The sequence below is a fragment of the Chironomus tepperi genome, unplaced genomic scaffold (genome assembly GCF_022539635.2).
Source record: "Chironomus tepperi strain 1889 unplaced genomic scaffold, CSIRO-AGI_Ctep_v1 contig_401, whole genome shotgun sequence".
NCBI classification, from domain to species: domain Eukaryota; kingdom Metazoa; phylum Arthropoda; class Insecta; order Diptera; family Chironomidae; genus Chironomus; species Chironomus tepperi.
In genome coordinates this window covers 264,895-292,877 of record NW_027226523.1, presented here as the reverse complement: position 1 = coordinate 292,877, position 27,983 = coordinate 264,895, and the positions used below count along the sequence as shown (strand labels likewise).

The 27,983-nt window shown below is 33.1% G+C and overlaps 6 protein-coding genes across 7 annotated transcripts; 1 reads left to right on the top strand and 5 right to left on the bottom strand.

Moving 5' to 3' along the window:
* Nucleotides 1-86: 86 nt before the first annotated feature.
* LOC139096750 (tyrosine aminotransferase-like) lies at nt 87-4,751 on the bottom strand. Of its 2 annotated transcripts, none has more exons than XM_070648500.1 (6): nt 4,544-4,751; nt 4,463-4,483; nt 3,818-4,244; nt 1,124-1,281; nt 637-854; nt 87-542 (listed from the first exon to the last, which is right to left on the bottom strand). In XM_070648500.1, the coding sequence occupies exons 1-6, from the start codon at nt 4,674-4,676 to the stop codon at nt 225-227; spliced, it is 1,275 nt and encodes a 424-aa protein (XP_070504601.1). In that variant the 5' UTR covers nt 4,677-4,751; the 3' UTR covers nt 87-224. The 2 variants fall into 2 exon arrangements, with proteins under 2 accessions (XP_070504601.1, XP_070504600.1); XM_070648499.1 differs by lacking the exons at nt 3,818-4,244; nt 4,463-4,483; nt 4,544-4,751 and adding exons at nt 1,346-1,772; nt 2,038-2,058; nt 2,121-2,322.
* Nucleotides 2,633-3,779, bottom strand: LOC139096752 (tyrosine aminotransferase-like). Its single transcript, XM_070648501.1, has 3 exons — nt 3,586-3,779; nt 3,106-3,323; nt 2,633-3,006 (listed from the first exon to the last, which is right to left on the bottom strand). The coding sequence occupies exons 2-3, from the start codon at nt 3,295-3,297 to the stop codon at nt 2,689-2,691; spliced, it is 510 nt and encodes a 169-aa protein (XP_070504602.1). The 5' UTR covers nt 3,298-3,323; nt 3,586-3,779; the 3' UTR covers nt 2,633-2,688.
* Nucleotides 4,752-12,713: 7,962 nt separating the features above from the next.
* On the bottom strand, nt 12,714-16,361 carry LOC139096749 (arrestin domain-containing protein 2-like). Its single transcript, XM_070648498.1, has 3 exons — nt 16,137-16,361; nt 15,980-16,024; nt 12,714-13,788 (listed from the first exon to the last, which is right to left on the bottom strand). The coding sequence occupies exons 1-3, from the start codon at nt 16,210-16,212 to the stop codon at nt 12,962-12,964; spliced, it is 948 nt and encodes a 315-aa protein (XP_070504599.1). The 5' UTR covers nt 16,213-16,361; the 3' UTR covers nt 12,714-12,961.
* An 826-nt stretch (nt 16,362-17,187) lies between these two features.
* LOC139096746 (arrestin domain-containing protein 2-like) lies at nt 17,188-19,254 on the bottom strand. Its single transcript, XM_070648495.1, has 3 exons — nt 19,050-19,254; nt 18,705-18,758; nt 17,188-18,636 (listed from the first exon to the last, which is right to left on the bottom strand). The coding sequence occupies exons 1-3, from the start codon at nt 19,162-19,164 to the stop codon at nt 17,636-17,638; spliced, it is 1,170 nt and encodes a 389-aa protein (XP_070504596.1). The 5' UTR covers nt 19,165-19,254; the 3' UTR covers nt 17,188-17,635.
* A 534-nt stretch (nt 19,255-19,788) lies between these two features.
* On the bottom strand, nt 19,789-21,316 carry RpS2 (ribosomal protein S2). Its single transcript, XM_070648502.1, has 3 exons — nt 21,231-21,316; nt 20,366-20,876; nt 19,789-20,171 (listed from the first exon to the last, which is right to left on the bottom strand). The coding sequence occupies exons 2-3, from the start codon at nt 20,873-20,875 to the stop codon at nt 19,851-19,853; spliced, it is 831 nt and encodes a 276-aa protein (XP_070504603.1). The 5' UTR covers nt 20,876; nt 21,231-21,316; the 3' UTR covers nt 19,789-19,850.
* A 471-nt stretch (nt 21,317-21,787) lies between these two features.
* On the top strand, nt 21,788-26,030 carry LOC139096743 (VPS35 endosomal protein sorting factor-like). The gene is made up of 9 exons (XM_070648491.1): nt 21,788-21,865; nt 21,931-22,024; nt 22,089-22,714; nt 22,774-22,932; nt 22,997-23,165; nt 23,221-23,817; nt 24,197-24,384; nt 24,443-24,938; nt 25,012-26,030. The coding sequence occupies exons 1-9, from the start codon at nt 21,852-21,854 to the stop codon at nt 25,552-25,554; spliced, it is 2,886 nt and encodes a 961-aa protein (XP_070504592.1). The 5' UTR covers nt 21,788-21,851; the 3' UTR covers nt 25,555-26,030.
* The last annotated feature ends 1,953 nt before the right edge of the window (nt 26,031-27,983 follow it).

The following is a 27,983-nucleotide window of genomic DNA, read 5'->3' as shown; positions in this document are numbered from 1 at the left end:
TGACATGCACATTAATATGCTTTGACATTTTACGGATGTGTGAATTTACGCAAAAATTTTGTTGCTATTAAGAAGAAGACGAACTGTATTTTTTGGAGTAAATAATGAATTCAATAGATTTAATGTGTTATGGCATTGCTTAACATTAATTAAGTACACTTTTTGGCTTTAAGAGTCGTGAGTGGGTTGGTAGTGGAATGGTTTAGGACTACGGTACATAATGTTCATGCTTCTAAAGATTGTCCATCAGCTTTGTAATACTTCTCACAAAATGTCTTAATTCTTTCACAAGCCTCAATAATCAAGTCCTCAGGCACAGTCAAAACAATCCTAAAGAAACCAGGAAAATTAAAGCACGGAAATCCAGGAAAAACTCCAACACTTTGTTCATGAAACAGTCTCTGTGTAAATGCCAGACAAGTGTCAATTTCTGGAAATTTGTCCAACTCAATTTTGGCCATCAAATACATTGCACCTTTTGGCATTATCGGAACGATTCCTGGACATGTCTTCAAAATATTAAATACTGATAAGGCGTGAATCTATTGATAAAGAGAAACAGCTGTTAATCTTAAGTTTATCACTAATAACATGTGTGCATGAATGCAATAAATTTTGGAACTTTCAAGTACTTACTGATACGGTTTTTGAATTGTCATCAAAAAACTGTTGTGGTGTGTTCTCTAAAATGCCTGGAAGTGCTTTCACCAAAGTGCTGTTTGGAATGAAATTTCGTCCAGCTATGTTAAGTAAGCCTTCCTTAATATCACTGAGTACATTGTTTCTGTCATTGATTACTATCCAGCCCATACGAGCAGCAGGCATTATGAATCTCTTTGTTAATCCAGAACATGCTGTAATGAATTAGATTTTGTAAAGTTTAAGACTGATCCCGAGATGCACATGACGTGAAAAAGTCGGAAATTAGTGTTCCTAGGTGACTCTAAGTCCGGGGCATAGCTAAAATGAGCAGATTCGAGACCCTTTCCTCCTGAATACACCTAAGCTCTGGCTTCGAGTCGAATTCGGCTAAATCCGGTTCCACGCTTGAGTCTCTCTTGCCTGGCAACAATATTTTCTGACTTTTTGACGACGTATGGCTTTCGAATAACTTATAACTCACTCAATATAGGCACAGTCTTAGATAACGTCGCTAATGGATAAAACTGAACTCCTGGGAATGTGAAGAATTCATAAACTTCATCGGATATAATGGGAAGTTTATGACGTTCGGCGACTTCCAAAATCTCTAGCAAATGCTCTTTGCTGTATACATTGCCACTTCAGGAACCAAAAAATAGACATTAGTGCTCTAAAATTGTCAGCATTGATCGATAAATCTTACCATGGATTTCCAGGATTGTTAATCAAAATTGCCTTCGTTTTATCATTGATCATCGACTCAAGATGCTTAATATCAACCTGCCATTCATTCGTTGGATCCAAATCATAATATCTAGCTTCAATTCCATATCCGTGAATCCATATTGAATATAAATAACATGGACGTGGCAACAAGATATTTTCACCAGGCATAGCAAACACTCGAAAACTCATTTCCAATGCCAAAGCGCAGCCACTTGTTAAAATAATATCTTTATGGCTTACACGAGGAACATCCAATGAAGATGATACTTTATCATTATTTGTATTAACATATTGTGCTACAGCTTCTCTGGATGACTCTAATCCTTCACAGGACATGTATGAAAATGTGTCTGTTTCCAATGCATTTCTCAGTGCTTCTCGGGTTTCTGGTGCTACTTTAAAATCTAAAAATAAGTTAATTTATCAGTTATTGCTTACCTTAGCAAGCAAAGAGGCTGCTTTTAGGTACTGAAGTGGTATTTCTGTACCATGAAAGCATGCTCTTTGCCTGTTAGCGGTAACGCTCTTAGAGGAGTCGAGGGAGGAGAAGGAAAGTGGCTTATGAAGGTTAAAGGGATAAAGGCCAACAAGTTGATGTTTCGCGTTTCGTAATATGTGAACGGCTCTATAACATTCTTCATTTATTGATAGTTTCAATTGATTACTTACTTCCAAAGACAGTTGGATCACCTAAAAATCACAAAAAATCCATTAATATTCATCCATTCTTGCCTTAATTTGATTAATATTACCAAGTTGTAAAGGAATCACCTTCAATAAAGGGTTTGGGCAATTTTTTGAATCCTCCCAGATAGTCCGAATTGAATTTTCAGATTTTTTCGATAGTTCTGATGCCACTAAATTCCATTCTTTGTTTGTGGACATTTTTATTAAATAATGATGCCTAGACAAACAACTTTTTACTTCATACGAAGCTATGAATCAACTAAATTGGAAATTTTGAACAAACCGTGTTACTACTCAGTTAATCAAAATACTTCAATTCGAAATTTTATCAGAACCTTGAAAATAGCTCTCATTATCAATTGAGAGATTCTGGATGAAAAAGGCATATCTGCAGTGAAGTAAATAACTGCAAAAAAATTAACGAATTGAACAAAATTTGGAAGCATTTTAGTTGATTTATCAGAAAAAAGTATGTTGGAAGTTCAAAGCGGAACTGCTTAGTTCTTCCTTGATTTGCCCAACCCTAGACATTAATGAGTAGTTCTATGAAGTTAAAAATTAATAAAACTACTTGACAGACGTCTAGATATTAAAATTTTATTGAGTATCTTTGGAACTGTTCACTTATGCTTCTTATGCTTCTAAAGATTGAGCATCAGCTTTGTAATACTTCTCACAAAATCTCTTAATTCTTTCACAAGCTTCAATAATCAAGTCCTCAGGCACAGTCAAAACAATCCTAAAGAAGCCTGGAAAATTAAAGCAAGGAAATCCAGGCAAAACTCCAACACTCTGTTCATGCAGCAGTTTCTTTGTAAATGCCAGACAAGTGTCAATTTCTGGAAATTTGTCCAACTCAATTTTGGCCATCAAATACATTGCACCTTTTGGCATTATCGGAACAATTCCTGGACATGTCTTCAAAATATTAAATGCTGATAAGGAATGAATCTATAAATAAATAAAAACAATTGTTGTAGTTTATCAATAATAACATCCGATTCCAACAAAAAATGAAAACAATACGTTTGGGAACTTTCAAGTACTTACTGATAAGGTTTTTGAATTGTCATCGAAAAATTGTTGTGGTGTGTTCTGTAAAATGCCTGGAAGTGCTTTCACCAAAGTGCTGTTTGGTATGAAATTTCGTCCTGCTAGGCTCAATAAACCTTCCTTAATATCACTGAGGACATTATTTCTGTCGTTAATGACAATCCAGCCCATACGAGCAGCAGGCATCATGAATCTCTTTGTTAAGCCGGAACATGCTGTAATGAATCAGGATTGTAAAATTTTGGATCAATCCCGAGAAACACATGACGAGGAAAAGTCGAAAATTAGTGTCCCTAGGTCAGTGTTACTCTAGGTCAAGGATGTAGCCTAAAAGAGGGGATTTGAGACCGTTCCCTCCTGAATACGCCTCAGCTCTGGATTCGAGTCGAATTTAGCCAAATTTGGTTTCAAGTTTGAGTTTTGCTCGCAACATTATTTTCTGACTTTTTCACGACATATTCCTTCCGGATAACTTACTCAATATAGGCACAGTCTTCGATAACGTCGCTAATGGATAAAACTGAACTCCTGGGAATGTAAAAAATTCATAAATTTCATCGGCGATGATGGGCAGTTTATGACGTTCGGCAACATCCAGTATGTCAATCAAATGCTCTTTGCTGTATACATTACCACTTCAGAAATCAAAAATTAGAGATTAATGCTCTAAATATGTCAACAAACTATTTAATTGATCGATAAACCTTACCATGGATTTCCCGGATTGTTAATCAAAATTGCTTTTGTTTTATCATTGATCATCGACTCAAGATGCTTAATATCAACTTGCCACTCTTTCATCGGATCCAAATCAAAATATCTAGCCTCAATTCCATATCCCAAAATCCATGTAGAATATCCCCAACATGGACGCGGCAATAAGATATTTTCACCAGGCAAAGCAAAGACTCGAAAGCACATTTCCAATGCCATAGAGCAACCACTTGTTAAAATAATATCTTTACTAGTTACACGAGGAACATCTAATGATGATGACACCTTATCATTATTTGTATTGACATATTGTGCTACAGGTTCTCTAGATGACTCCGGTCCCTCACAAGACATGTATGAGAATGTGTCTGTTTCCAATGCATTTCTCAGTGCTTCTCTGGTTTCTGGTGCTACTTTGAAATCTAAAGGGAAGTTAAATTACATAATTATACATTGAAATGTTTGGGGGCTGGTCACTTATTACGTAACGCTCCTTAGGGTGCTTACTTGCCAAAAATGAGCTTTTTCCATAGAAGGGAGTCAATGAGGGTCGAAAGTCGATGTTATGCATTGTTGCGTAATAAGTGAACTGCCCGGTAACAGATTTTCACTTTTTGAGGATTTTGAACTGATTACTTACTTCCAAAGACAGTTGGATCACCTAAGAGTAAAAATTAATGACCTTATTCACTTATTCTAGATCTAAATTCACTTATTTTACCAATTTGTAAAGTAATAACTTTCAATAAAGGATTTGGTCCATTTTTTGAATCCTCCCAGATACTCCGAATTGAATTTTCAGATTTCTTTGCTAATTCTGATGCCACTAAATTCCATTCCTTGTTTGTGGACATTTTTTATTAAATAATGTTAAACCAACAACAGACTAAACAAGCTTTCTACTTCTTACGATGTTATGAATAAACTAAATTGGAAATTTTTGGACAAGCTGTTTTAATACTCAGCTAATCAAAATACTTCAATTAAAAATTTATCAAAAACTTGAAAATAGCTCTCATTATCAATTATTTAGAGTACTTTTGATGAAAACCTATTATAAAGTACTTAAGGAAAGTTTGTAAATAGGTCATCTACTTATTAAGTTTAGTTTTAGGGAGGAAAGGAGAAGGGTTGGCTGGCCTAGATTTTTTGTATGGACATTTTAAATTGATGGAGAGGGGGTAAAGGGCGGGGTCTAACCATTCCTTGGTTTCGCGTAACGTAACAACTGAACGACTCAAAATCCACTTGAAATTCAATTTATGGATAAACAAGACCTCATGGAAAGTTTTGACAAGATCCTTGATAATATTGTTATCATACTCAATTGGACAAAATATGACTCAGTCCTTTAGAATGTAGATACATACTTATAATCTAAACAGCACAATTTGAGTTGAAAATGGGTCAATATCAGTTGTCACAGTATCATTATTAGGCCAATTTTGCAGTTAATACGGGGGACGTATCAGTGTCCTAGAAAATACATAGTACCGTTCGATAAACCTGATGTAAGCTGATATTCTTCGAAGAATCAATAACAACAGACTCCGTTGAGCTGTAATTGTTGTTCGAAGACCTGTTGAAGCTCCAACTAATGAAAATCGATTTTAAAGAAGACAAGCGGGCGCCCCAAGAACTCATGGAAAGATGCTGTCGATAGAGATAGTTACGCACTTGACATCGGTTATTGGCAAATGGTAGTCAGCGATAGAGCCATCTTCATATTCAAACTTAGAGAGGCCATGGATAACAGTTGATCGATGTAAGTAAGTACAGACCAAGTACAGGCTAGGTTATGACATTTGGTGAATATTGAAGACACGTGCCAACACGTTGCTGATAAGATAGAAATTGATTAAGTCAATAATATGAAGACAATTTCGTACAAAATTTTATTTGACTTTTAGCTCTTATGATAAGAGACAAGTCTTTAACTTTTTAAAATTCGAATATTTATTTATATCTTTTCAAGGTTAAATCGCAACTTTGAAGTGAGTCTTATTTTTGTAAATTTTATTGAAGGTTTTTCGATGTGGTGAATTATTAAATGTAAAAAGAGTGTAGTTACAAAACTGAGCATACTACTGAGTATGCTTCATATTTTCGTGTAACGTACTTTCTTGAACATGCTCAGTTGAGTAATACTCATGAAGACTGTGCTCTCATGGTACGGATCAAATTAAAACACAGTTGGTAATCAGCTATTTTCTACCATTTATTGTCTCTTAACATCGGAAGCCAATGGCGGCTGGTCTTCGCTGATTGCAGGTATCCCGACAAACTCCCGTTGGCAGGTGTCATCGGCGATCGATCCGTTTATCATTGAACCGGTGGTACTTGCAATGGACACTTGTAACCTGTAAGAGACCAATCGCTGTTGGCTGACAATGATAGTTGATATTCGGCGGACTTAAATCGATTGCCGTCACCCAATTGCTAACCCTGCAATCGAAATTTCAATGTCATTGCTACTTGTCATTCCTAATTTCCTTTAAATCCGATTTCATTTCATTTTCATTCTCAACTTTTTTTTTCTAATTTATTGTCTCTTCTACAGCATATTTGTTTCTTATACTTATCCACACTTGCATGCTTGCTCACATGAAAATGAATTGCTTATAAGATAGAACTCCAAACATATGAACAGCAAACAGAAAAAAAAAAATATTATTATTTTTTAAGGAACAAAATCAAATGAAATGGAAAAGAGAACATGAAATTGGGATATTGAGTATGAGAGATAACGAAAAGAATTTTCTGGGGATTTTCATTAAAAATTGAGGCAGAGAGAGCAGAAGGACATGTTATAAAGGATATGGAGGGTAAGTGGAAGCTTGTGTCAAGAGTTTGAAGTTTAAATAATTTTTATTCAGCTTGTCGGAAACGATTTTTATGCTTGATGTTGTCTGAGTTGGATGTTCTGGATATTTTTTTGGAAGTGATACTTGAACACGATTTTTAAAACTTTTTTGATGGTGGAATATCCGATTGAAATTTTTATTAAGGTCTTCAAAGGGGATGTCATGTGATATTTAGACTTAAATATTCGAATGAGCGAATCTTTGAGTCATGATGTTATGATAAGGTCATGAGATGTTTGAACAGAGTGGAATCTTTGGTATCGAGCCATATATTTGCGAATCTGCCAGTGCGATAGTATGGCATCTGTGGCCAAGTGGTTAGGCAACATGTCGGATATCTTTGGGATATCTATACCTACTCTATAATGAGGACGAGGGTTCGATTCCCATCAGTGACCGATCTCTCAATCGTTATATAGAGCTGTGTTGTCCAACTATAGTTCACTATATCCCGAATTGGCAGATGTTATCGAAAGCCTACAGACGTTCTTTAAACGCGGCAATGAGCCCCGTGCGCCGCAACAAAAGAAGGAAGTAAGTAAGAAAGTGTTGTCCAACAGCAGTGTTGTTATATGGATCGATCCCTAACAGACAAAGAGCATGCTCTCAAGAACTTCCTCATCTTAAATATGCTAAATAAGTATACTAGTGAGCGGTGCTCTCAGCTTCCTCTGCTCTTGAACTCTTGACAGCACGCCCTTTGCCTGCTAGAGGATGACACTAGTGTGCCGCGACACACAGTTGAGGCAACGCTGACATACAGTGCTGTCAATACAACAACAATTCCCACAATCCTCACAACAATACAGATCAATTAAGCTTAAAGGAATGCACAAGTCTTTGGTCAATTTCTTCTCAAATGATCCACCGTTAAAGTGACAAATTTCCATTATCCTTTATGGAGGCAATGAAATTAAACCAAAACAATTTCGAGAGGGGATTACATTTACCTAATTGTGTTTACTTCATTAATGACGAGACAACACAGCATAGAATCATGAATGGGGATATTATCACATCAAAATAATTGAAAATATTTTCGAAAGACAAATGACACATCCTCTAATTAAATTTGCCATAATCATGATGTTGATGTTGATGATAATTGTGATGCATTTTCGTGCTTATTGGAGAATGAATGGGGATTATTTGAATATGATGTGATTAGTGTTGTCTAATGTTGTCGTGTATGCTTGTTAGTCTGATGATTTGAATAAGTAAGCTTTTGATGCTTTAGATTCAATGCATTCCCGAGAGAGCATAAGTACGGTATAACTAGTTTTAGAGAAATTAATGTCCAGTTGATGGCCTTTTATACACATAATGTTTGAATGAACCAGTCTTATAACTTGGAGGCACTACGATATATGATTTATTGTACCTGATCCTTTAGACCTACAGATTCTTGTGAGATCTGATCTGAGTCAATTGCAAGCTGAATGAGTATGTCATATGTCCTGATGTACTCTATGTTTCCTTGGATATACCTAGCAAAGGATATGTGACCCAAATACATCAAAACTATTCTCAACATACCAACAGAGCTTCGTAGCAGGAATGGCGGAAATGGAAATGAGTTTTTAAATTGGACATGACTAGGGATTGAACCCAGAACCTTTCGCACATAAGGCCAATGCTCTACCATTTAGGCCACTGATGTCTCTCTTCTCATCGTTAAGTTCGTGTCTAGTTCCAATCAGGGACGTAATTTGAAGACCTGCCATCCCTCCCTCACTTCAATTTTTTAGTTTTCTGGGAAAAAGTCACAACACCCCACTAAATTATGGCCACGTCCCCGATTCTAACGTATTTTTATTTCCATTCGGGATTACACTTGGTATTGGGAATTGGCATCACAAGTGAATGATCCCATAAAAGATTTTAATTAAAATGAGATATGTGGGTCATTTGGATACGAAATAAGGAGGAGGAATTATAATTAGAAATTTCCTTTTATGCAAGCGATAATCGTATAATTCCTATATTCATATCATGCATGAGTAATTAGCACTTTATAAGCATAAAATGAATAGGATATCTCAAAGTGCATTATGCTGATTGAAATTTTCTCTTTCTTGAAAAGGTTTTGAAAGCAAACACAAACACAGATTCATGTCATAAGGATGGATATTTGAATTAAGCTATAAAGCAAAATTTTGCTCCTTTCAATGTCTTCTTTTCTTATTGATTCATTTGAATGATGCTGTCACATTCTATTTATATGCGATATACAGGAACAAGTTGCTTTAAATTAGGCAATTCTCATTTCAACTCTTTTGCATTAATTTTTATTGAAGCAATACTACTTAATTGTATCGTTATAGGAAAGATAGGCGGCGGTATCATTTAATTTAATGAGGTTTGTAATAGATATGAATATTGTGAAGAAATGAGGGTATGAGAGGAAGATTCATCCTTTTAAGAAGTGTTGGATATTGGGGAATTAAGAATGCTTTCAAGGAATTTTGGAAGTTTTGACAGAAATTATATCTACAAACCTCATATTTAGTTAAATTTCCATATTGACAGTCATTTAGAAGTCACATGGAATATTGACTTGAAGTAAATTTTGCATGGGTTCCTGTTGATCGGCAATTTTTGCTTCCCAAAGCTCGTCAAAGTCGGCTTGTTGTCTTCAACAATTGTGATGCTTTGTCAGGAAATTTGCAAATTTTATCAAGTTTTTTGCCAGTAATTCTCAAATCTTGATGATTTCCTCTTTTGCTCAAATGAAAACGATTCATGCTTTTTGAAATGATGCTTAATAATGTTTAGACCAATTTAAGAATTTTGAAAGTTAATAGTCGATTCTATCTGATAACTCCTGTTTCACAATAGCGACCAATCCAGTAAGCTCCTTGTGTAGCTAAGCCAAAGTTCCATGATCCGGAATTTTCGTCAATGGCTGCTACTTGGTTACTTAGTTCGTTCGTCTTGGCCACATAAACATTGACGGATGAGTTTTTTGATGAATTTTCTGCTTTATGAAAATGCACTCAAAATAAGTCACGGAGCCAAAATGTCAAAAACCTTCAAGACAATTCACAGAAGCTCAGCACCCACCATTAAAAAATTTAGAACATCCAATAATTCTTCACACTGCGTAAAAAAATTAGAATGTAAAGAGTTAATTTTTATTTTATTATTATTACATTCCATTAAAAACGAACGAGATGTACAGCATGTAAGCTGTTATCATATATTTCAACAGTCTGCCTCCTTTACATACATATTACGACATCATTATCTGATTTTTTTAGCATTACTTTTATTATCTTCCTGTGATTTTTTTAATGGGTGACAAAATTGGAATTCAAATTTCAAAAATGAGGTTAAATGATTGAGAGCTTTTTAAAGGTTTCGTGGATGATGTTGAGCTTTTAATGGGAAGAAAATTATTGAAGCTTGTTTATTTGAAGTTTTCTTTATCTTCTCTCTTAAGAGCAATACGTTGTAATTGAACACCCCGTGTCAAAAAAGTGAGGGGGCTAGAAACTATGGCCAATAAATTTTCAAATCTAAAAAATACGTTAAATTTTAATATAATTTCAAAAATGTTTAGCTAATCAACTACCTGAATACATTTCTATCTCTATCCATGTCACTAGAATGTGTCAAATCACACGCACAGCATGCGTTCATCAAAATATATATATTTACTAATACCAGAAAACCAAATAAAGGAAGAGGTTTGAAATTATCTCCGAAACTTCATGCTGATTTTGGTTTTCATTGCACACTAGGAGCAGAAATCGATACATTCAATAATGAGGATGTCATACAATGAGAATAATAATCAATCTTAATATCCTTATCCACACATGTCTGATATGAAAAAAAAATGGAACTGAATGTCTTTGAAGACTGGATTAAGTTTAAAGTCTTAGTTTTCAATTATTTTGTGACGTTTTGTGAGCTTTATAGGAATGATGAGCTATTGGATGAGTTACTGACTTTATATAATGTATCCCTGGTGGCATATTATGATAAAAATAGTTATCTATCTGTCATTATGCAGCCATGCAATGATGGTTGTCATGGTAAGAAGTCATCCGCATTAGACAGCCATCAGAAATGAGTGTTTAAAGATCCTCAGTTAGGGATGGTTCGGAAATTACTTAACGTTTAAGGATGAGATGTTTTGGGATCCATGATTTTGGTACAGTGCTCAAATTTGAATACTAAGCGTTACGTTCCCCATCGAAAGTCTAAAAAATGTCTATTTACGGAATTTCCGAATGCTTCCTCATAGTCCATCCTCCAAAAAATCCAAGAATCTTTCAATCCACACCATAAATATACATTTTATATTCAATATCACCTTAATAGCTTCCTCAAACTATTAAGATCAATAAAATTAATGAATATAACTGATACTAATAAAAAAGATCCAGAATGAAAGTAAAAGTAATTAAGCAAGCCAATAAGAAATCGATGCACAAAGGAAAAAAATTTACAACCGATAAAGCACCGATTGTTGATGCCATAAATTCTCTACAGCGCCCATTAACTCATTAAAAGGTGCTGAAATTGAAGCTTCTTGGTTACTAAGTGGTTTACTTTTTCACATGAATCTCTCTCGTTTAATCTCAGCGATACTATAAATATAGGAAGTTATCGGATATAAATGATCTAAAAATAAAAAAAGAAGAAATTATGAGCATTAAATGTGTTTAATTGATATTGGATAGCAGAAGGAGACGTTCTTTTATGGTGTGTATAATTTGAGGTGGTGTAGTTGAATAGGTACGGCAAGTTTAGGGACAGAGGATTATGGTATCTGGAGAATGGTGTTCATTCTCAGGATCCTAATATGAAATACTTACCATTTTCAGGCAATCCATTGCCTGTCACAGGACCATTCACAGACTGGACTTTATGTGGCACCAGTGGTATATCTGGAATATGAAAGCATACTCTTTGCCTATTAGTATATCCTGGAGTCAGAAAATTCATCTCTATGTATATAGACGTCATTTGAATTTGATCTCTAAGAAATTGTCTCCTCATCCACATTTGCGTAAGTACTTACTTCTTGATCGACACAAAGTAGAGCAGTGTTCTTATAAAATCCGAACAAAATCGATATTAAGTCTCTGCTTCATTTGCTTTCTATATTTCTGATCGGCAATTATTGAAATGTTGCCAACACGGAGAAAACGATCAAAATCGTCGTTCTTGTTCTTCTTCTCGTTCCTAAGTATAATGTCGCCTTGGCAACATTGCAATCTGTGTTGATCGAGATTAATTTCAAATAGAAGCTGTTGATTGCAATCCAACACAAAGGTTCATCTTATTTCGTAAATCAATAAGAATTTTTTGGTATTATGGACTGTATCTGTATTATTAACTCAAAGAATAGAACTTGTTTGTATGTTACGTAAAGCAGAACTGAAATCTTTGATGAATCAGAGATTACTTAGATTACTTTTTGTTTTGATAAAATATTTTTTGTGTAGCTCGGATTGATTGATTGGTGATTAATCGGTTCATTGAGTAGTAATAGTTGAAGTTGGCGTGAGTCAAATCTAGGTTTGGATAGATTAATACTCTAAGCAGCGCATTTAAGATAAACTAGAATTTTAATTGTTTGTTTTCCAAAAATTCGAATTAAAATGTCAAAAAGAAAACTTAGTCAGCATTGATAAAGAAAATTTTGGAATTTCAAGAATTTTTCATTATAAACCTCCAATGTCAATTCAAGTCCAAGTCCACAACAAATTATGAATCAATCCATAAACAAAAACTCAAAACAAAGGATTACTAGGCCACACCGTAGCTCTGCTAGACATCATTCAATCTTTGTGTATCCACCTTGAGACATCATAATAAAAATGTAAGTAAATAAACAAAAAAAAACACCTGAAGTCCATCTAGTCTCTCATGCATGCTGCATCTTTAAGAAAATGTTTACAAGAAAACAAGATCGATCAGTTCATCTACCCTAAACATTCCACTACAAAGAGTGAAAAAACATCATTTTCATTAGAAAAACATTGACACTTGAAACAATGAAACATTGCGAGATTTTTTCACATTCAACATTGAGTGAAGTTTATTACTTTATAAACAACATTAATATTACATAAAAAAAGAGAGAAAAAAAAAATTATAGAAAAGGTTGTAAATAAGGAACACATGTTTGCAGATGATGATAGATTTTATAGAAGTTTTGCACAAGTTCTTTTCAACACTTTTAATTGTTCTCATTAATTACGGGACTTTATGATGTGTTCGGACAAGGCACACAATTTTAGGACACTCAAATAGACTTTTTACTGATTAATTGATATCGATGGTACATCCCGTATCGGGATACTTCCAATTGTTATTGGAATTTTAAGTGACGGCGATGAGGAACAACCGTCTGTAAATACATTTATCTTCAGTTCATATGATATTTGAAATACCTGAGTATAAAGACGATTTGTGATCGTCAAGATTTGCGGAATTTGTAGGACGTGATAAATTTTTGCCTCGGAATTCTTGCTCACTCCATCTGCTGTTGTTTCAGTTATTTTAGTTTTATTTACACGATCTTTTTTCACAGGATCACTACACACAAACTTCTCTTTACGCCATAAGGCAATTTCTGTTCGATCGACACAATGACTGCTCATATTATTATACTCTATTGTAATGTGCACATTCTCGCCCAATGCATAACCAGATTTTGGCAAACGTATCTTAATTTGTAATGGATTTTTGTCACAAATTCCCCAACAAAATTTCTTAATTTCCTCAACTTCTTGTGCCATTCTCAATTCCGGAAACAAGTTGAGATCCTCACGGCGGGCAACTGTAAATGGTAGTTTCGTATGTAAATCACATATTGTCCATGGAATATCTAGACATGCATCAACTTTATATCGTATATGTCCATGTTCGCCATCAACTGAATATGGAAGATTTGCTGGTAATCGACAGCTAAACTTGTATGTATGTATTCCGGCGGGAACTTCCGTTGATTCACCATCCTCACCACCAAATAAATATGTCACAACATCCAAATGCTTTTGTTCACCCTGAAATGTTCTTGTTGTTTTGCCCACTGATTCCGTCCATTCTGATTCACTTTTACCTTCCACCGTCAATCGAAGGCCTAGAAACAAAATAGAATACACAATTTTATTTATATTTTGAATAAGGAGTACATCTCACGCCAACATATTATTTTTAAAACTGATTTTTCACATGTGTTTGAGGAAAAATCATTTTCTTTTTGTGATTTTTCTTTTCTTTTCTTTTCAATTTTTCATATGAATGAAAAAGCTTAAAGATGATGTGTATATAGGCAAGAAGATTGTGTATTTTATAGAAATGAATTGGCCTTGAACTAGGAATTTTATATCACGTATATACGTCTATCTGGCGACATTTATTTGATATTAAATGACTTGATAAAATTTACTGACTGTTTTTATAAATTGGGACAAGGAGAACGATGAACGGGAAAATATGGAAATTACTGTTTTTTTTTTCTGCAGAAAAATCTGAATAATTTCCATTTTATATTCGAATAAATTGAGTGTAAAATAGTTTAGCCTTTATTTTCTATGGATGGCGATGAGTGATTGCTCGCTTTGGCTTTTGATGGAAATTCTTTTGATCAAAATCTTGTTGATCTTGGCAATATACAAAGTTTGGCTTGCTCTGATCATGAAGTGATGTTGATACTGATATTGATACCCATAGATACTGTTATGCCTAATACAGTTCTATAGGAACGTGATAGGAATTGGTCGGGTGTCCTGTAGATGTTATCTTAAAGTTATACGGCATGAAAAGGTCTTAAATGTCCTAAGACACGCTCAACTAATAGAATAGTCTTATAGGAACATAATAAGATTAGGATGATAATTGAGCGTCAACTTATGCTATACGAATCTCTAAATCGATAAGATTTAGAATCTTGGGTCTTTAAATCGAGTCATTGACACTGAATTTCATTAGGATGATATTTATTTTGAGTTCTATTATTCTGAATAAGATGAAATAATTTTAAGTGTCAATGCCTTGTTTTAAATCAGAGTTGCAAAACAGGTGCCTGTAAAGGCGAAAACCGTACAAATTCTTGATAATTTGTATGGCTTTGTAGGAAAAATCACGGGCATCTGTTTACCATTGACAAATTTACCCACATGGAACAAACTCCGTGTGTCTCTGAGATTACCTACGACTCCAGTAAACATAACAGAATAATTTATTAAGTTGTATTACTGAGCATCGAATTCACGAATCCTGAGTAAATGTTGTAATTTTTAAAGTACAGAACTACCTAAGGTACTTTTTAGTCTACTGCTCAAGCATGGAGCCATTCGATCATTTTGTCGACTTTTAGTGGAAAGATTTGTCTGAGATTTTTCAATAGAAATAAGAAAAGGATCAAATACGTCAGTGATATGTTACGTAATAAATGAAGAGTCTCCAAACTCTTACAGCCGTTTTGGGCAACCTTTAAATTTCCGTGGAACATCTTGATAGTACGCTTCGACCGAAACTGCACACGGCATATGGTTCATGGGATTTTCAAAAAACTTTGACAAGTGCACCATTGCACGACTGTCTTACAGCATCTTAATGGATCCATGATTTGACAAATATGTTCCACGGTAGTTTAATGCTAAGTACGTCTATCACATTGACAATATTTATGTGATCTTTTGATCTTCAAATTAGTTCATAAATATCCCTCAGAATATAAATTACTAAGGCAACGTTCGGAAAATACGCAAAAGCGTTTTTAAACGTTCTTTCCACTTTAATGCCTTGTAATAAAATCTGTACTCATTTAAAACATTGTAACTAATTTGCAAACACAATTCTGTCGACGATCACAGTGCATTCAGCTCATCTAATTACTTTTACTTTATTATATTACTAATTTAAAATCTAATAAATCGTGCCTTGATTTGGAAATAAATCTGATCGGCACACATGGAAATGGTGTCACTAGGACGATGAAGCGGCACTATGCTTACAATCTAGTGACAACCCGAGCGACACAAATGGAGTCGGCTTCCATTTGGTATTAGTAAAAGAGGTTTAACGGAGCCTTAAAAGCTCTGTGACGGAGTCTTCTACTTTTGTGTCGCTCGGGCAACTCTGATTGTTTTCACTAAGTCGCTACCAATTGTTCCTAAGAATACACCTCAATATGCGCCGATCAAGGAAGGACAAATCACAAAGAAATGCGCACTAAATACACAATCATGTCCACCACATGTTGCTAAACAGCAATTTAAAAAAAATAAATTCGACTTGCATTCTATACATTCATTGAAGCTTCTCACCTCGTGCCTTCTTGATTGTTTCGAAAATTTTCAAATTGACAGCACCTAGAGTAGAATAATTTTCAATATTTTAATAACTAACTCCTTGTATCAACAAAATGCTTTAGATTTGATTTATTAATAAGGAAGTTTATAATCCATAGATGTTTAGTATTACCGCTGACAACTTGACACGGATAGTAGACCGCAGATGTATTATCGAGAGTAATCGATAATGTGTTATTTTTACCCATTTTTTTATTTGTGTCTAATATTAATTTGGAAAATTAAGTTTCTTTTTTATGATCGGTTCCTTCTATTTCTTTTATATCTTATACGAATTTTTTTCTTTTATATTTTTTTCTCCTACAGCGCGAGAGAACCCAAAAAATGATGTTTTATCGACACGAAAATAAAAATTAAACTAAACAGCGAAATGAGAAAGAAAAAAAAGTTTTTTTTTTTTTGGCGGTTGAAAGAAGGAAAAACTTACTTTACGGAAACATTCTGCGCGTGTTTTCATATAAACAAAACATTACTCACCATTCATGCATTATCTGAAAATTTACTTAATGTCTATACATCTTTAGACAAACTACTTTTTATCTTATAAGAGTATTTTTACTATAAAATTCGATGAAAGACGTCACGCGACTTAATTGCTTTCACAAGATAATGTATTTATTAGCTTTTATCATAAGCATTAAATGCATTGCAATAATAAAAAAAATTGGGAATTGTACAAAAAGTATAAAAATATTAATACCTCTACAGAGTGTGTATATATATACTATCAATACGAGTACATAGGACGTATTATTTACGTTCAGTTATTTTTAAATGTAAATATTTATGAAATTTAAATGCTTCTTCAATTTCTTTTAAGCGCATTTCTTGTAGTAAGAGTGTATAAGAGTCATCTCTTTTGCTGTCTGGTCAAATTTTTGATTGACTACTGGATGTTTATAGTAATATTCAAAGGAAATTGAATAAATAATCAAATTCATTAAATGATCAAGCATGTTATTACACATTTTGTTTAACTAATAAATGTCTCAAATTAATTAATAATTTATTTTAGAAATAAACTGTAAAGTTTGAAAAATGATGCGAAAATTTGAATTATGACCGTTAAGTTCTTGCATCTTACCAAAAATTTGAATAAGAATTGGAATTTGAACCGTTAAATTTTTTGCATCATTAAAATTTGAATTTTGAATCCATAAAAAAATTGATTTTGACCGTTAAACGTCTGCATCAATAAAAAGATGAAGCAAAAATTAAGATTTAAACCGTTAAATTTTCTTTTGAATTTTGCATCCATAGAGAATTTAAATTTTGACCGTTATACTTCTGCATTAATAAAAAATGAAGCGACATTTTTAAATTTTTGTTCGTTAAACTTCTGCATCAATAAAGAATTGAAGCGAAAATTCAAAATTTTTGCATCAATAAAAAATTTGAATTTAAGCCGTTAAAATTTTTAAAATTCGTCCGTTAAATTTTTGCGTCTATAAATTGTGTCTTGACTAAATATTCAAATTAAAGTACCTAATCCACTGCAGCAGCGCTATATTTTAAAACACTCAATAAATTCTTTTTATATCCATGAAATGCGCTTAACAACATCATCATTAGATACCATTCCTTACAATTTTTTATTATATTTAAGAATACTTAATTGAGTGGCACTTTAATTGGCGAATTGGCTGGAGATATCGGAGCAGTGGGCATTGGTGATGAGAAATTCCAGACGGGATAACGTGGATTAAAAACACTGATATTCGCGTCATCGCCAGCCATTTCCGGTACAATTTGCATGGCCTCTTCGTATGATGGTGGAGGTAAATCTTGAATTGGCGGTGCTGATGGTTGTGAACTAAATGAAGCATCAAATAGTGTATTATAGTGTGGTGTTGGTAGTGATGCTAAAAGTGGATTAGTTCCAATTTTGATTGGAATGTTTAAATATGGATTCTTGTGAGCACCGCTAACTTTTGCGACTACTCGAAGTTGATAGCATGTTGTAATGACACGACTATAATTAACATTTGTTGGTGCCAATGGTGGAATTTCGAGTGAAACTTTAACTTCACCTGATCCAGATTTAATCATTCCAGGTCCATAAACTTCCTTAACTGCCAGCAATTCACTTCTAATTTTCTTCCTTGGATTTTGACTTATGTACTGTGTACTTCTCTCTAATGTCACTTTAGTTCCTTCAACACCCACATTTGATTGATTATTCATAAATATTGTCAGATCTACTTTCTGTCCAGGTACATATCCAGAAAATGGAATAGCTGCCGACATGTAAAATGGCTTTGATTTAAAACAACAGCAGTAAAAATGACGGACAATTTCACTTTTTGTTGGAATGGTTAGGGACGGAATAGCATTTAAATCTTCTGATTTAATGACACTAAATGGAAGCCTAAATTCCTTATCAGTTTTTAACGGACGATCTAGTACGGCTTTACAACTATATCTGATATGTCCATATTTGCCTTCAAATGACGATGGTAAGCTTTCCGGTAGCATACATGCAAATGAATATGTTGTAATTCCAGCAGCCAGATCCAAATTCGGTCCCGATTCAGTTCCTAATAAATATGTCACTTGATTCAAATAATCTTCACGACCTTTATATGTAATTGAACGTCGACCATTTCCACGACCTAAAGTTGTTAAAATGTAAAGCAAACAGTCAGTTAATGCAAGTAATGTTGATATAAATGATATTTACCTTTTGTCACAGTCCAGCTACATTTTGCATAGCCCTCAATTTTCAAATACACCGCTGTTAAAGAATAAAAATAATTATATTATAAGTAAGGTTGAGTTTACATAAAACATTGCGTTAGGTCAAGAACTGAGCACAAAAAAAAAGTTTGTTCATGTAGATTAAAAAAGTTTCACTTCCATGAATCATCAAAAAGTTTACATTTCTGCATCATTCATCCAATGATGAAATTCGCTTGCATTTCTTGCTTATGCTTAATTAATCTGTATGTCTAGCAATTAAACAATCAAATTAAACCTTGAAGATGCTACCAAACTACTCTTTTGTTCAGCATTTCCATCAACTTACATCGAACTTTTTTCTTTTCTGACAAATTTAAGATAACTTTGCCTGTTATCATCTGTCCTGATAAATATGTGCCATTTGGATTATTATCAAACTTAATTTCACATGTAGTCACCATTTTTAATCAACCTTAAGACTAAATTAAATAATTTAATTTGAATAAAAATTTCTAGTTATTCACGTTGAAATAACGAATGAATAAATTTGTTGTTCCTGCTTATAATGTCACACGAAAATATTTTAACGATTCAACAACACCGATCAGCAGTGATGATTATGTAACTGAATATGAGCATTAAGCCCAAATAATTTATTCTTCGTTCAAAAGCTGTTAAACTTTTCTTGAAACGTGAAGCTTTTTGGAAACAAACTGTTGCTGATGAAACTTTTAGTTTAACGGTTTTGAAAAATTTGAATTTTTTTCATGCATGGCTGCAATTCCTTAGGTGTTCAATTGGTCAATTTATGTAAAATAATTAAAAAGTTCGTTAAGTCAGCAACATAAAAGAAAGCCGGTTGAGTTTCATGAATTTGAAATTTTTAACATATTTCGCAGACCGTTAGAATGAAGCAGGCTTATAAAGACAAATGTTTTAAATTTTGTGACACAGGCTTATAAAAACGAAATATTTTACTGCAAGACACAGCCTTATAAAGAAAAATGTCAGATTAATACTAAACATACAATTATGCTTCTGAAAATTAATACAATATACAACAAAATTAACAAAAATTTACATGCTTTCACTTTTTAAAGGATGTCCAGTTTATTATTTCTTAAAGTGAAAATTCAACACTTTTGAATTAAAATTCTTGATTGCGGATTGCGCCGCTAGTTTTTGCTGCAGGCTTTGACAAGAAATCAGCATAGGTTTCATATGGAGTCTTGGTCAATGGCATTTCCTTCCATAAATCTGGTGTCAAGAATGCGTATGTTTGCATGATAGCAGAGTATGTGGCCTTGGCGAAGTTACCCAAAGTTGTGGTTGATCCACGACATTGTGTGTAACAATCTTCAATACCAGCCATTTGTAAAAGCTTCTTGGGGACTGGAGCTGAAACGATACCAGTTCCTCTTGGGCCAGGAATCAACTTAACGCTGACGGAACCGCATTTTCCGGTAACCTGTAAATTGTAAAAACTCGGATTAGTTAAATGTACTCATAAAAAGTATGAAAATGTGTATTAGATATGAAGTCAGACATTCTTAGGCCATCTTAGAATCACAAGGATCCTCCGTGGAAACCGCAAAAGAATTTAAACTAATTTCATCATTCTAATATAACTCAAAAATAAGTAAAAATGGATGGAAAGCTTACCTTGCAAGGTACTGTATGTGGTTTACCGATCTTGTTACCCCAGTATCCTCTACGGACTGGAACAACTGACAATTTAGCCAAGATAATAGCACCACGGATAGCTGTAGCAACTTCCTTGCTGCACTTAACTCCCAAGCCAATATGTCCATTGCTGTCACCAATGGCGACGAATGCCTTAAAGCGTGTACGTTGACCGGCACGTGTTTGTTTCTGGACAGGCATAATTTTCAATACCTCATCGCGTAATGAGCGTCCCAAGAAGAAATCAATGATTTCAAACTCTTTGATTGGCAATGAGTACAAGTAAATTTCTTCCAATGAACGGATTTTTCCATCACGGACTAAACGTCCTAATTTGGTGACTGGAACCCATTCTTTTTGGTTTCCTTCTTTGTCTCCACGTCCACGACCTCTACCACCACGTCCGCCACGGCCTCTACCGCGACCACGACCACGTCCACCGAATCCTTGTTTAAAGCCACCACGTTGGGCTGGAGCTGCGTCCGCCATTCTGTTGAAACAATTAAAAAATTATTAGTAAAATGCTTCTTTTTTCAAACCTTTAAATTTGGAAAAATGCTTTTTAAATTAATTTGTAATCAGACAATTCAAGCCATCTTTAAGCTAAATAAATAGCTCTCTGGTGGAAACCGCAAAAGAATTAACTTTGCTTCATCATTAAAGAAAAAAAGAAAAATGCTTACAACATAACCTCAACATTTATTTCATCAATTTTAACTCAAAAATTGATGAATTTAATGCTTTAGTTAATTTTAATTTACTTTGTTGTAATGTTGTAAGCATTTTTAAGCACTTTATACTTAATTAAACTTAAAAATTATTGTAATATTTTTGGAGAACTTACTTTTTTGCGTGTTATTTGTTCGAAATCTGAATCAAAAGAGAGAGTCTATTCACAATTTCTCAGCTTTACACTTTTCACAAAGGGGCATGCAACAAAATTTTTAATATATTTTTTGGCCGTTAATTTTTATCAATTTGTTTTTTCACTTTTAGTAACCTTTTTAATATTTTGTAATGTGAATGAGATTGATTCCTGAAATTTATATTAATTTACAACACAAAACAGCTCTTTTCTATGAAACTAGTCACTTAATTAAACAATAATCAATAATATAAATAACGGTCGCTCAACATTTGAAATAAAGTCTGAATTAGTTGACTTCCACCGAAAAGTGCACTAACCCAATTTGAATGTTGTCCAACCGTTAATTTTTGCTTATCTTTTTTTGCATTTTCAAGGATATTCATTGCATTTTCGTTATATGTTCCAATTTATTCCTAAAATTATGATCATCCCTATCATGAACATGCTCAAAAAATTTAATGCAGCAGCCTAATTAAAGACATTTTATTCATCTCATTAACGACCTTATGGAATTCAAAATCTTGTCTTCATTAGTTGACATCCCCCTATATTGATAAAAATTTAATTTTCTTGTTTCTTTAATTAATTAGCCTTATAATGGATTATAAATGGTAAGACAAATATTTTTAATACCACACAATAATTCAAATTACTCACCGGTGCTGTTTTCTTTTAGGAAATGCGTAAAACTCGACAGAAATGAAAGTCGAAAATTTTTCAATTTTGTTAATTCTAGTTTATCACATCCACTAAGAGAAGAAAAGACTATTGTAAGTGATTAAGCATATTTCGCAATTCTAAATCAATTAATTAATTAAAACAATTATATTTTAGGTATTTGACAGTAAAGGAACCAAAAATAGATTGTCGTCTTCTGTATCATCAAAGTCATCAACATTGGATCTTTTTGACGGGTTCGATGACCCGTTAAGTCAATTCGCTCGAGAAGAGCTTGATCCATTATCTCAAATGGCTGCAGAGAATGATTTAAATAATAAGGTTTCCAAAAAGAAAAATGCTGAAATTGACACAACATTATCAGTTCAGTCATGGAATTCAAGAAAGGCCATAATTCTCAATAAATACACAACATCTGAGAAACTGTCAATAGCAACAAGTTTCTTAGGCATAGAAAATGTAGTCAGAAGTCAAACGACTGTGGAAAAAGTAAAGCATCGACTTGAACAAATTGATGACTTTCAGGATATCCACTACATGCAAAATCTGACTCAACAGGAATATATCGGGAAAATTAATCAATTAAATGCTGAATTAATTGAGGCTTGGAAGACTGATCAACGAGTGAAATCATTAAAAATCGCCATACAATGTTCAAAATTACTGTCGGATGCAACATCCGTAATGCAATTTTATCCCTCAAAGTTCGTCTTAGTCACTGATATCCTTGACATTTTTGGAAAACTAGTTTACGAACGACTCAAATCAAAGTCTGAAAATGAGTAAGTGCTGTTCATTAATTATAGTAATTTTTTGTGTAAAACTGAAATTTATTTTGTAGAAAAAGTTTGCCTGATAAATTCACACCAGAACAAATACCAGAGTCAGCTAAAGAGACATGCCTAAATTGGTTCTACAAGATATCATCTATACGAGAGCTTTTACCTAGACTTTATGTTGAAATGTGCCTAGTTCGGTGCTATAATTTTATAAATCCTAAGTAATATTCACATTTTGATCCATATACATCCTGATAACTAATGATAGACTAATTAATCTTACAGAGAAATTGACGCATCCCTTTTGAGAATATCCAGAATGATTAGAGGAATTGGAGATCCACTTGTCGGTGCTTATGCTAGATGTTATTTAGTTAGAATTGGTGTCATGACTAGTAAAAGCAATGAATATTTGAAAGAATGCTTTGCTGATTTTCTCAATGTCTATCACACTGTAAGTCACGGAAATTAGGTCTCAATAATAGAGTCTAATGTAAATTTAATTACAGATTTTCAACACCGGCATCAGAGCGGAAATATTAAAGCAAAATATCGAATTAAGTGTCTATTTCTCACTTTACGCACCAGCTTTAGATTTTATTGTTCAAAATTATGCAGCAAGTGCTACTGATGTTCAATTAGAGGAATTTCTAACGCAATGTAAAGACAAGAAAAACAGCTCATTGTTATTGCTTACAATTTTACATTCATTTCGTCCCGAATTCATATCGTCAAGATCCATTGAAATGGTTTCAATTCTAGCCGATACAAATAATGAAGGTATCACGAAGGGCTCTTTATTTCGTCAATTGGGTAACATTGTGAGTCTATTTCCACCACCTGTCGAACAAAGAGTATTGTTATTTAATGAAGCATGGAAAACCATTAGTACAATCACAAATGTTGGCGATTACATGTCTTGTGTTGAATTGTGGTCTCAATATATAGCAAGTAATTTCGATATTGTAACACTCAATACATTCTTTGGTGATATTCTTAGTCGTATTGTGCAGAAGCGAGCATTTGAGAGATATTATAATGAACTTCAAGGTTTAATGGATAAAGTCGTATCGAATGTTACCGATTTTCATGGACTGTTGAGCATGGTATGTGTTAAGTATCATTACATATTTCGTTTTTAATCTGAAAGCATTTTCAAAATGATTTTTAAGCATGTTGATGATTACTTCAAATTAGTGCGCACTATCTATGAGAAATCGTATTGTAAGCGTATAATCAATGTGAAATTACAACTTTATTACGTAGATTGATGTTATTACGTAAATTGCAAATATAATATCAATACGTATGCGCATAATATACGTGAATTGTTTTGAACGCTGCGGTTACATAATCTTCAGTATTTATCTATAATTCTGAACATATATGTAGGATTTCATAAATAATCATGACGACAATGCTTTCAATTATTAAATTCAATATTATTACATAAATCAATACAATATTTAATTTCTATTTATTTAGGATAATTTCCTCCCAATGCTCGATTTATTTCAAAAAGAATCCATCAAGTTTGAAGTGTGCAAGAACATTCTTGAAAAATACAAGCTATTTTGTTCAAATGACGAGAATAATTTTAGCTTAGTAATAAATGATCCTGTAACAATCAACGCTTTTATGTGTGTGTCGAAAGCTCTTAATGATGGTGTTAAGTAAGTAGAATAATATTAAGGCAATTAAGCTTAACGATTGACATAAATATTTTAACAGTGCTTTAACGAGTGATGATGAAAGACGTCATATTGGAAATTTAATAAGCTTTTTCATCCTTCGAGTTAATTTCGGACGAGATTTTGAGCAACAGTTGACATTTTATGTTGATGCTCGCGGCTCGTTTGCAAATCTCGATATTGTTCTGCACGCCCTCGTAAATTGTGTAAATAAATTGTCTATCGATACGAGACGAATTGTAAAAGGAAATCACACAAGAAAAACGTCAGCTTTTGTTAAAGCTTGTGCTGCATATTGTTTTATAACAATCCCATCAATCATCTCAATAACGCAGAGATTGGATTTATATTTAGAGTCGGGGAAAATTGCTTTAGCAAATTTATGTTTAGGACAATCAGACGCTAGCTTTGAAGCTGCCATAAATTTATTATCGGAATTGCCGAAATTTTTTGAAATTGAAGGACGACAGAGGAGTTCTGAAACTTATTTACAAAGTTATATTCTCAAATTTTTATCGCTTCTTATTTTGGTGCCGGTAAGTTTTCCATAACAATAATTCTGCGCTTTAAATAACATTTAAATCTAACTTGTCTCATCCAATTCAAAAGGATTCACCAGAAAAGGGTGTGCTGTATCTCCTGCGATTACTTATCGATAAGTTGAATGAAATTGAATTTGATTCAACTCAGCACCTAACAACAAAGTCCATAATTGAGATGAACATTCTCGACATGTTATGTTATTGTGCACAGGATACATATCCATATCATTTACAAAATGTCATTTCAAATGACCAACTTTACGGTGCGGATGTAAAGTTTATAAATGAAATAAATGAGATATCAACAGGATTGCTGAGTGATTTACTGCAAGAATTACAGCGGATGAGCGAGAGGCCAAAGCAGCAATGTCAACTAGCCCTTGATTTATTTGAACGTGTGGCAATGAAATCTGATTTATGTGATGATAAAATGTTTACACTGGCTGTAAATTTATGGAATTTATCGATCAAAAATCGTCATCAATTGATGGATGGTAAAATTCATCATAAAATATTTCGGCATATGAAAGCGGTGAGAGGCACATTAAGAAATCGTAACTATTGTCAACGATTCGATGAACTGTTAAATCGAATAGAAAAGAAATTATGAGATTTTGTCCTGTACAATTCACAAATTATTATTGAAATGATTCTTAATATTTTCAAGAGGATTTTTATAATGAGATTTTTCTACATAGCAACTACATATTTATTACCAGATACTATTTTCCCTTCTTATGCCTCACCTTAAAGTCAATAGATGTTGTGTACTTTTATGCAGAATACTTATTGTAGGCTTGAAAATTCAGTAAAGAAAATCGATTCGGAAAATTCCCTTTTGTGAATGACTAAGAGGGTACGAATGATGTTAAGCATAAATATCCTTTCCTGATTGTTTGGTTTTCCTTTTGATATCGGAAATTCCAATTTGTCATTCAACATTTTTTTACATTCCATCACATTTTGAACGATTTGTAGAATCATGGTTAGTTTTGATTTGGACTATTGTGATTTATTTGGTCATGACTGACTCTTGTGGACTATTTTGATTTGGTCATCATTGACTCATCAGTCAATGACGTGACTTTTGTCCTAGTGGCTGAATATTTCAGCAGAATAGATCCTTTTACAAATCAAAGTCTCAAAGAATTTTTTAATACCAAGAGTGATAGTGGGCAACCTATGCCGTGACACACCAGTGACCACACAACTATCTTCTTTAATGTCGAGACGGCCAGATTTAATATAAAAACTTTTGAAAATACCATGAGCCGTATACCGCGTGCGGTTTCGTTAGATGTGATTTAACACCAAGGTGTACCTTGGAAAATAAAGGTGGCCACAACTTCTAAGACTTAAAACTACAAACCACAATTAACTGCTGCAATTTAACTGCATCTATTGACAAAATATGCTGGAAAAAAATCTCCTGAAATGCTTAAAATCGACAGAAATTTGTATTATTTAACTGATGTATTTTGGTTGTATTGGCATTTAAAATATTGTTAAATTAAAAATGTATATTTTTTTCTATTAATAGCAGATACCTGCTATACGTATGAACTGCATACATAAAATCTGAGTGTCACATGAGTCATGGAAATTGATCTGTTAAGAGCACAGCTTGAAGTCAGCTCGAATTTTGTATGAAGTTGAGTCGACTTCGAGCTTTGATTAAGAGATGGGCAATTTCCAAAGCTTTTGTGCCACTCGGATTAAGAACTTGTTATCCACATGAAATAATAAAGCATGCAAAAAATAAAAAAAGGACATTTTTTTATTGTTTTTAAAACTAGAATGTTTATTAAATTGCAAATTTGAACAAAATTACAGAAAAAGATCTGATAATATAATAATAAAAATGAATTAATAATGCTGGTGTGATGGTGTGTGATTATGCAAAAATTTATTTAATTAGTGACAGTTAAAAAAGAAACTTAAACCTATAAGTAGGTAGAAATTATTTTAAATTCCTCACATTGGCTGTTAATACTCATAAATTATTTAATTTGCGGCATTTGCTGTGTCCTTCTTTGTTTCAGATTTTTTTATCTTTTTTTGTTTTGGGTCTGTTGGATATGAAAAATGTCATGTTTTTTTTTGTTCCTTAAACTGTTTCGCGAATTAGAATAGAAGAAGTTAGAAGAATAGAATAAACGGCAAATGACTACTATTTAATTATAATAATTTTTTTTTCATTCCTTTTTTTTAGTTTAAATACATTCACATTATTAATTTAGTATAATTAAGTACTTATGCTGTCTTTTTTTTCCTTGGGCAATATCTCAATTTATTCTTGTTAATAATTTTTTTTTTTGTGTAACTTTAAGTTTAATTAAAGTTATTTTCATTTATATTCCTCAATAATCATTAATTGTGACATGAAATTAGTTTAACATAAAACTTTTTTTTCGCATAATTTTTTAAATAAGCAGTGATATATGGTTGCAGAGTTGGTTGACTTGTGGTTCATGTTTGGTCATTTTTTTAAGGGTCTTTATATGCGTTAACACTTTGTTACATTCAGGCAGCACGTACGTGACATTGCATTTTTAAGGAGACGTAATTTTCTAATTGAACAATTTACTTGTATGCATTTCTTGTACGTAACACTTTTATGTGTTTATTGTACGTAATTTTCATTTACGTACGTTTTTTCGTTACGTAAAATTTTGTCGTACGTTTTTTTAATTACGTAAATTTTTGACGTACGTTTTCTAATTACGTATAACTTAGACGTATGTTTTTTGATACGTAAAATATCAAACTTACGTCAATCGTTACGTAAAATTTCACCTTTTTCTTTATAAATTCATTAAGGAGCAATTCCATAAGTTTGTATATGTGTGATAAACTTTTCAGTACGACCGTCAATTTCAACAAGCAACCAACTCTGCAGAATAAGAGAGAATATTTTTTGGGGGGGAAGGAAACTGTTAGTTTTGCCATTTTTATTTAATTTAATTTATACCAATTAACCACAATTAATTTAATTCTCGATTTATGATTTAATTGCTTTCAACCTAATTTATAGCGATT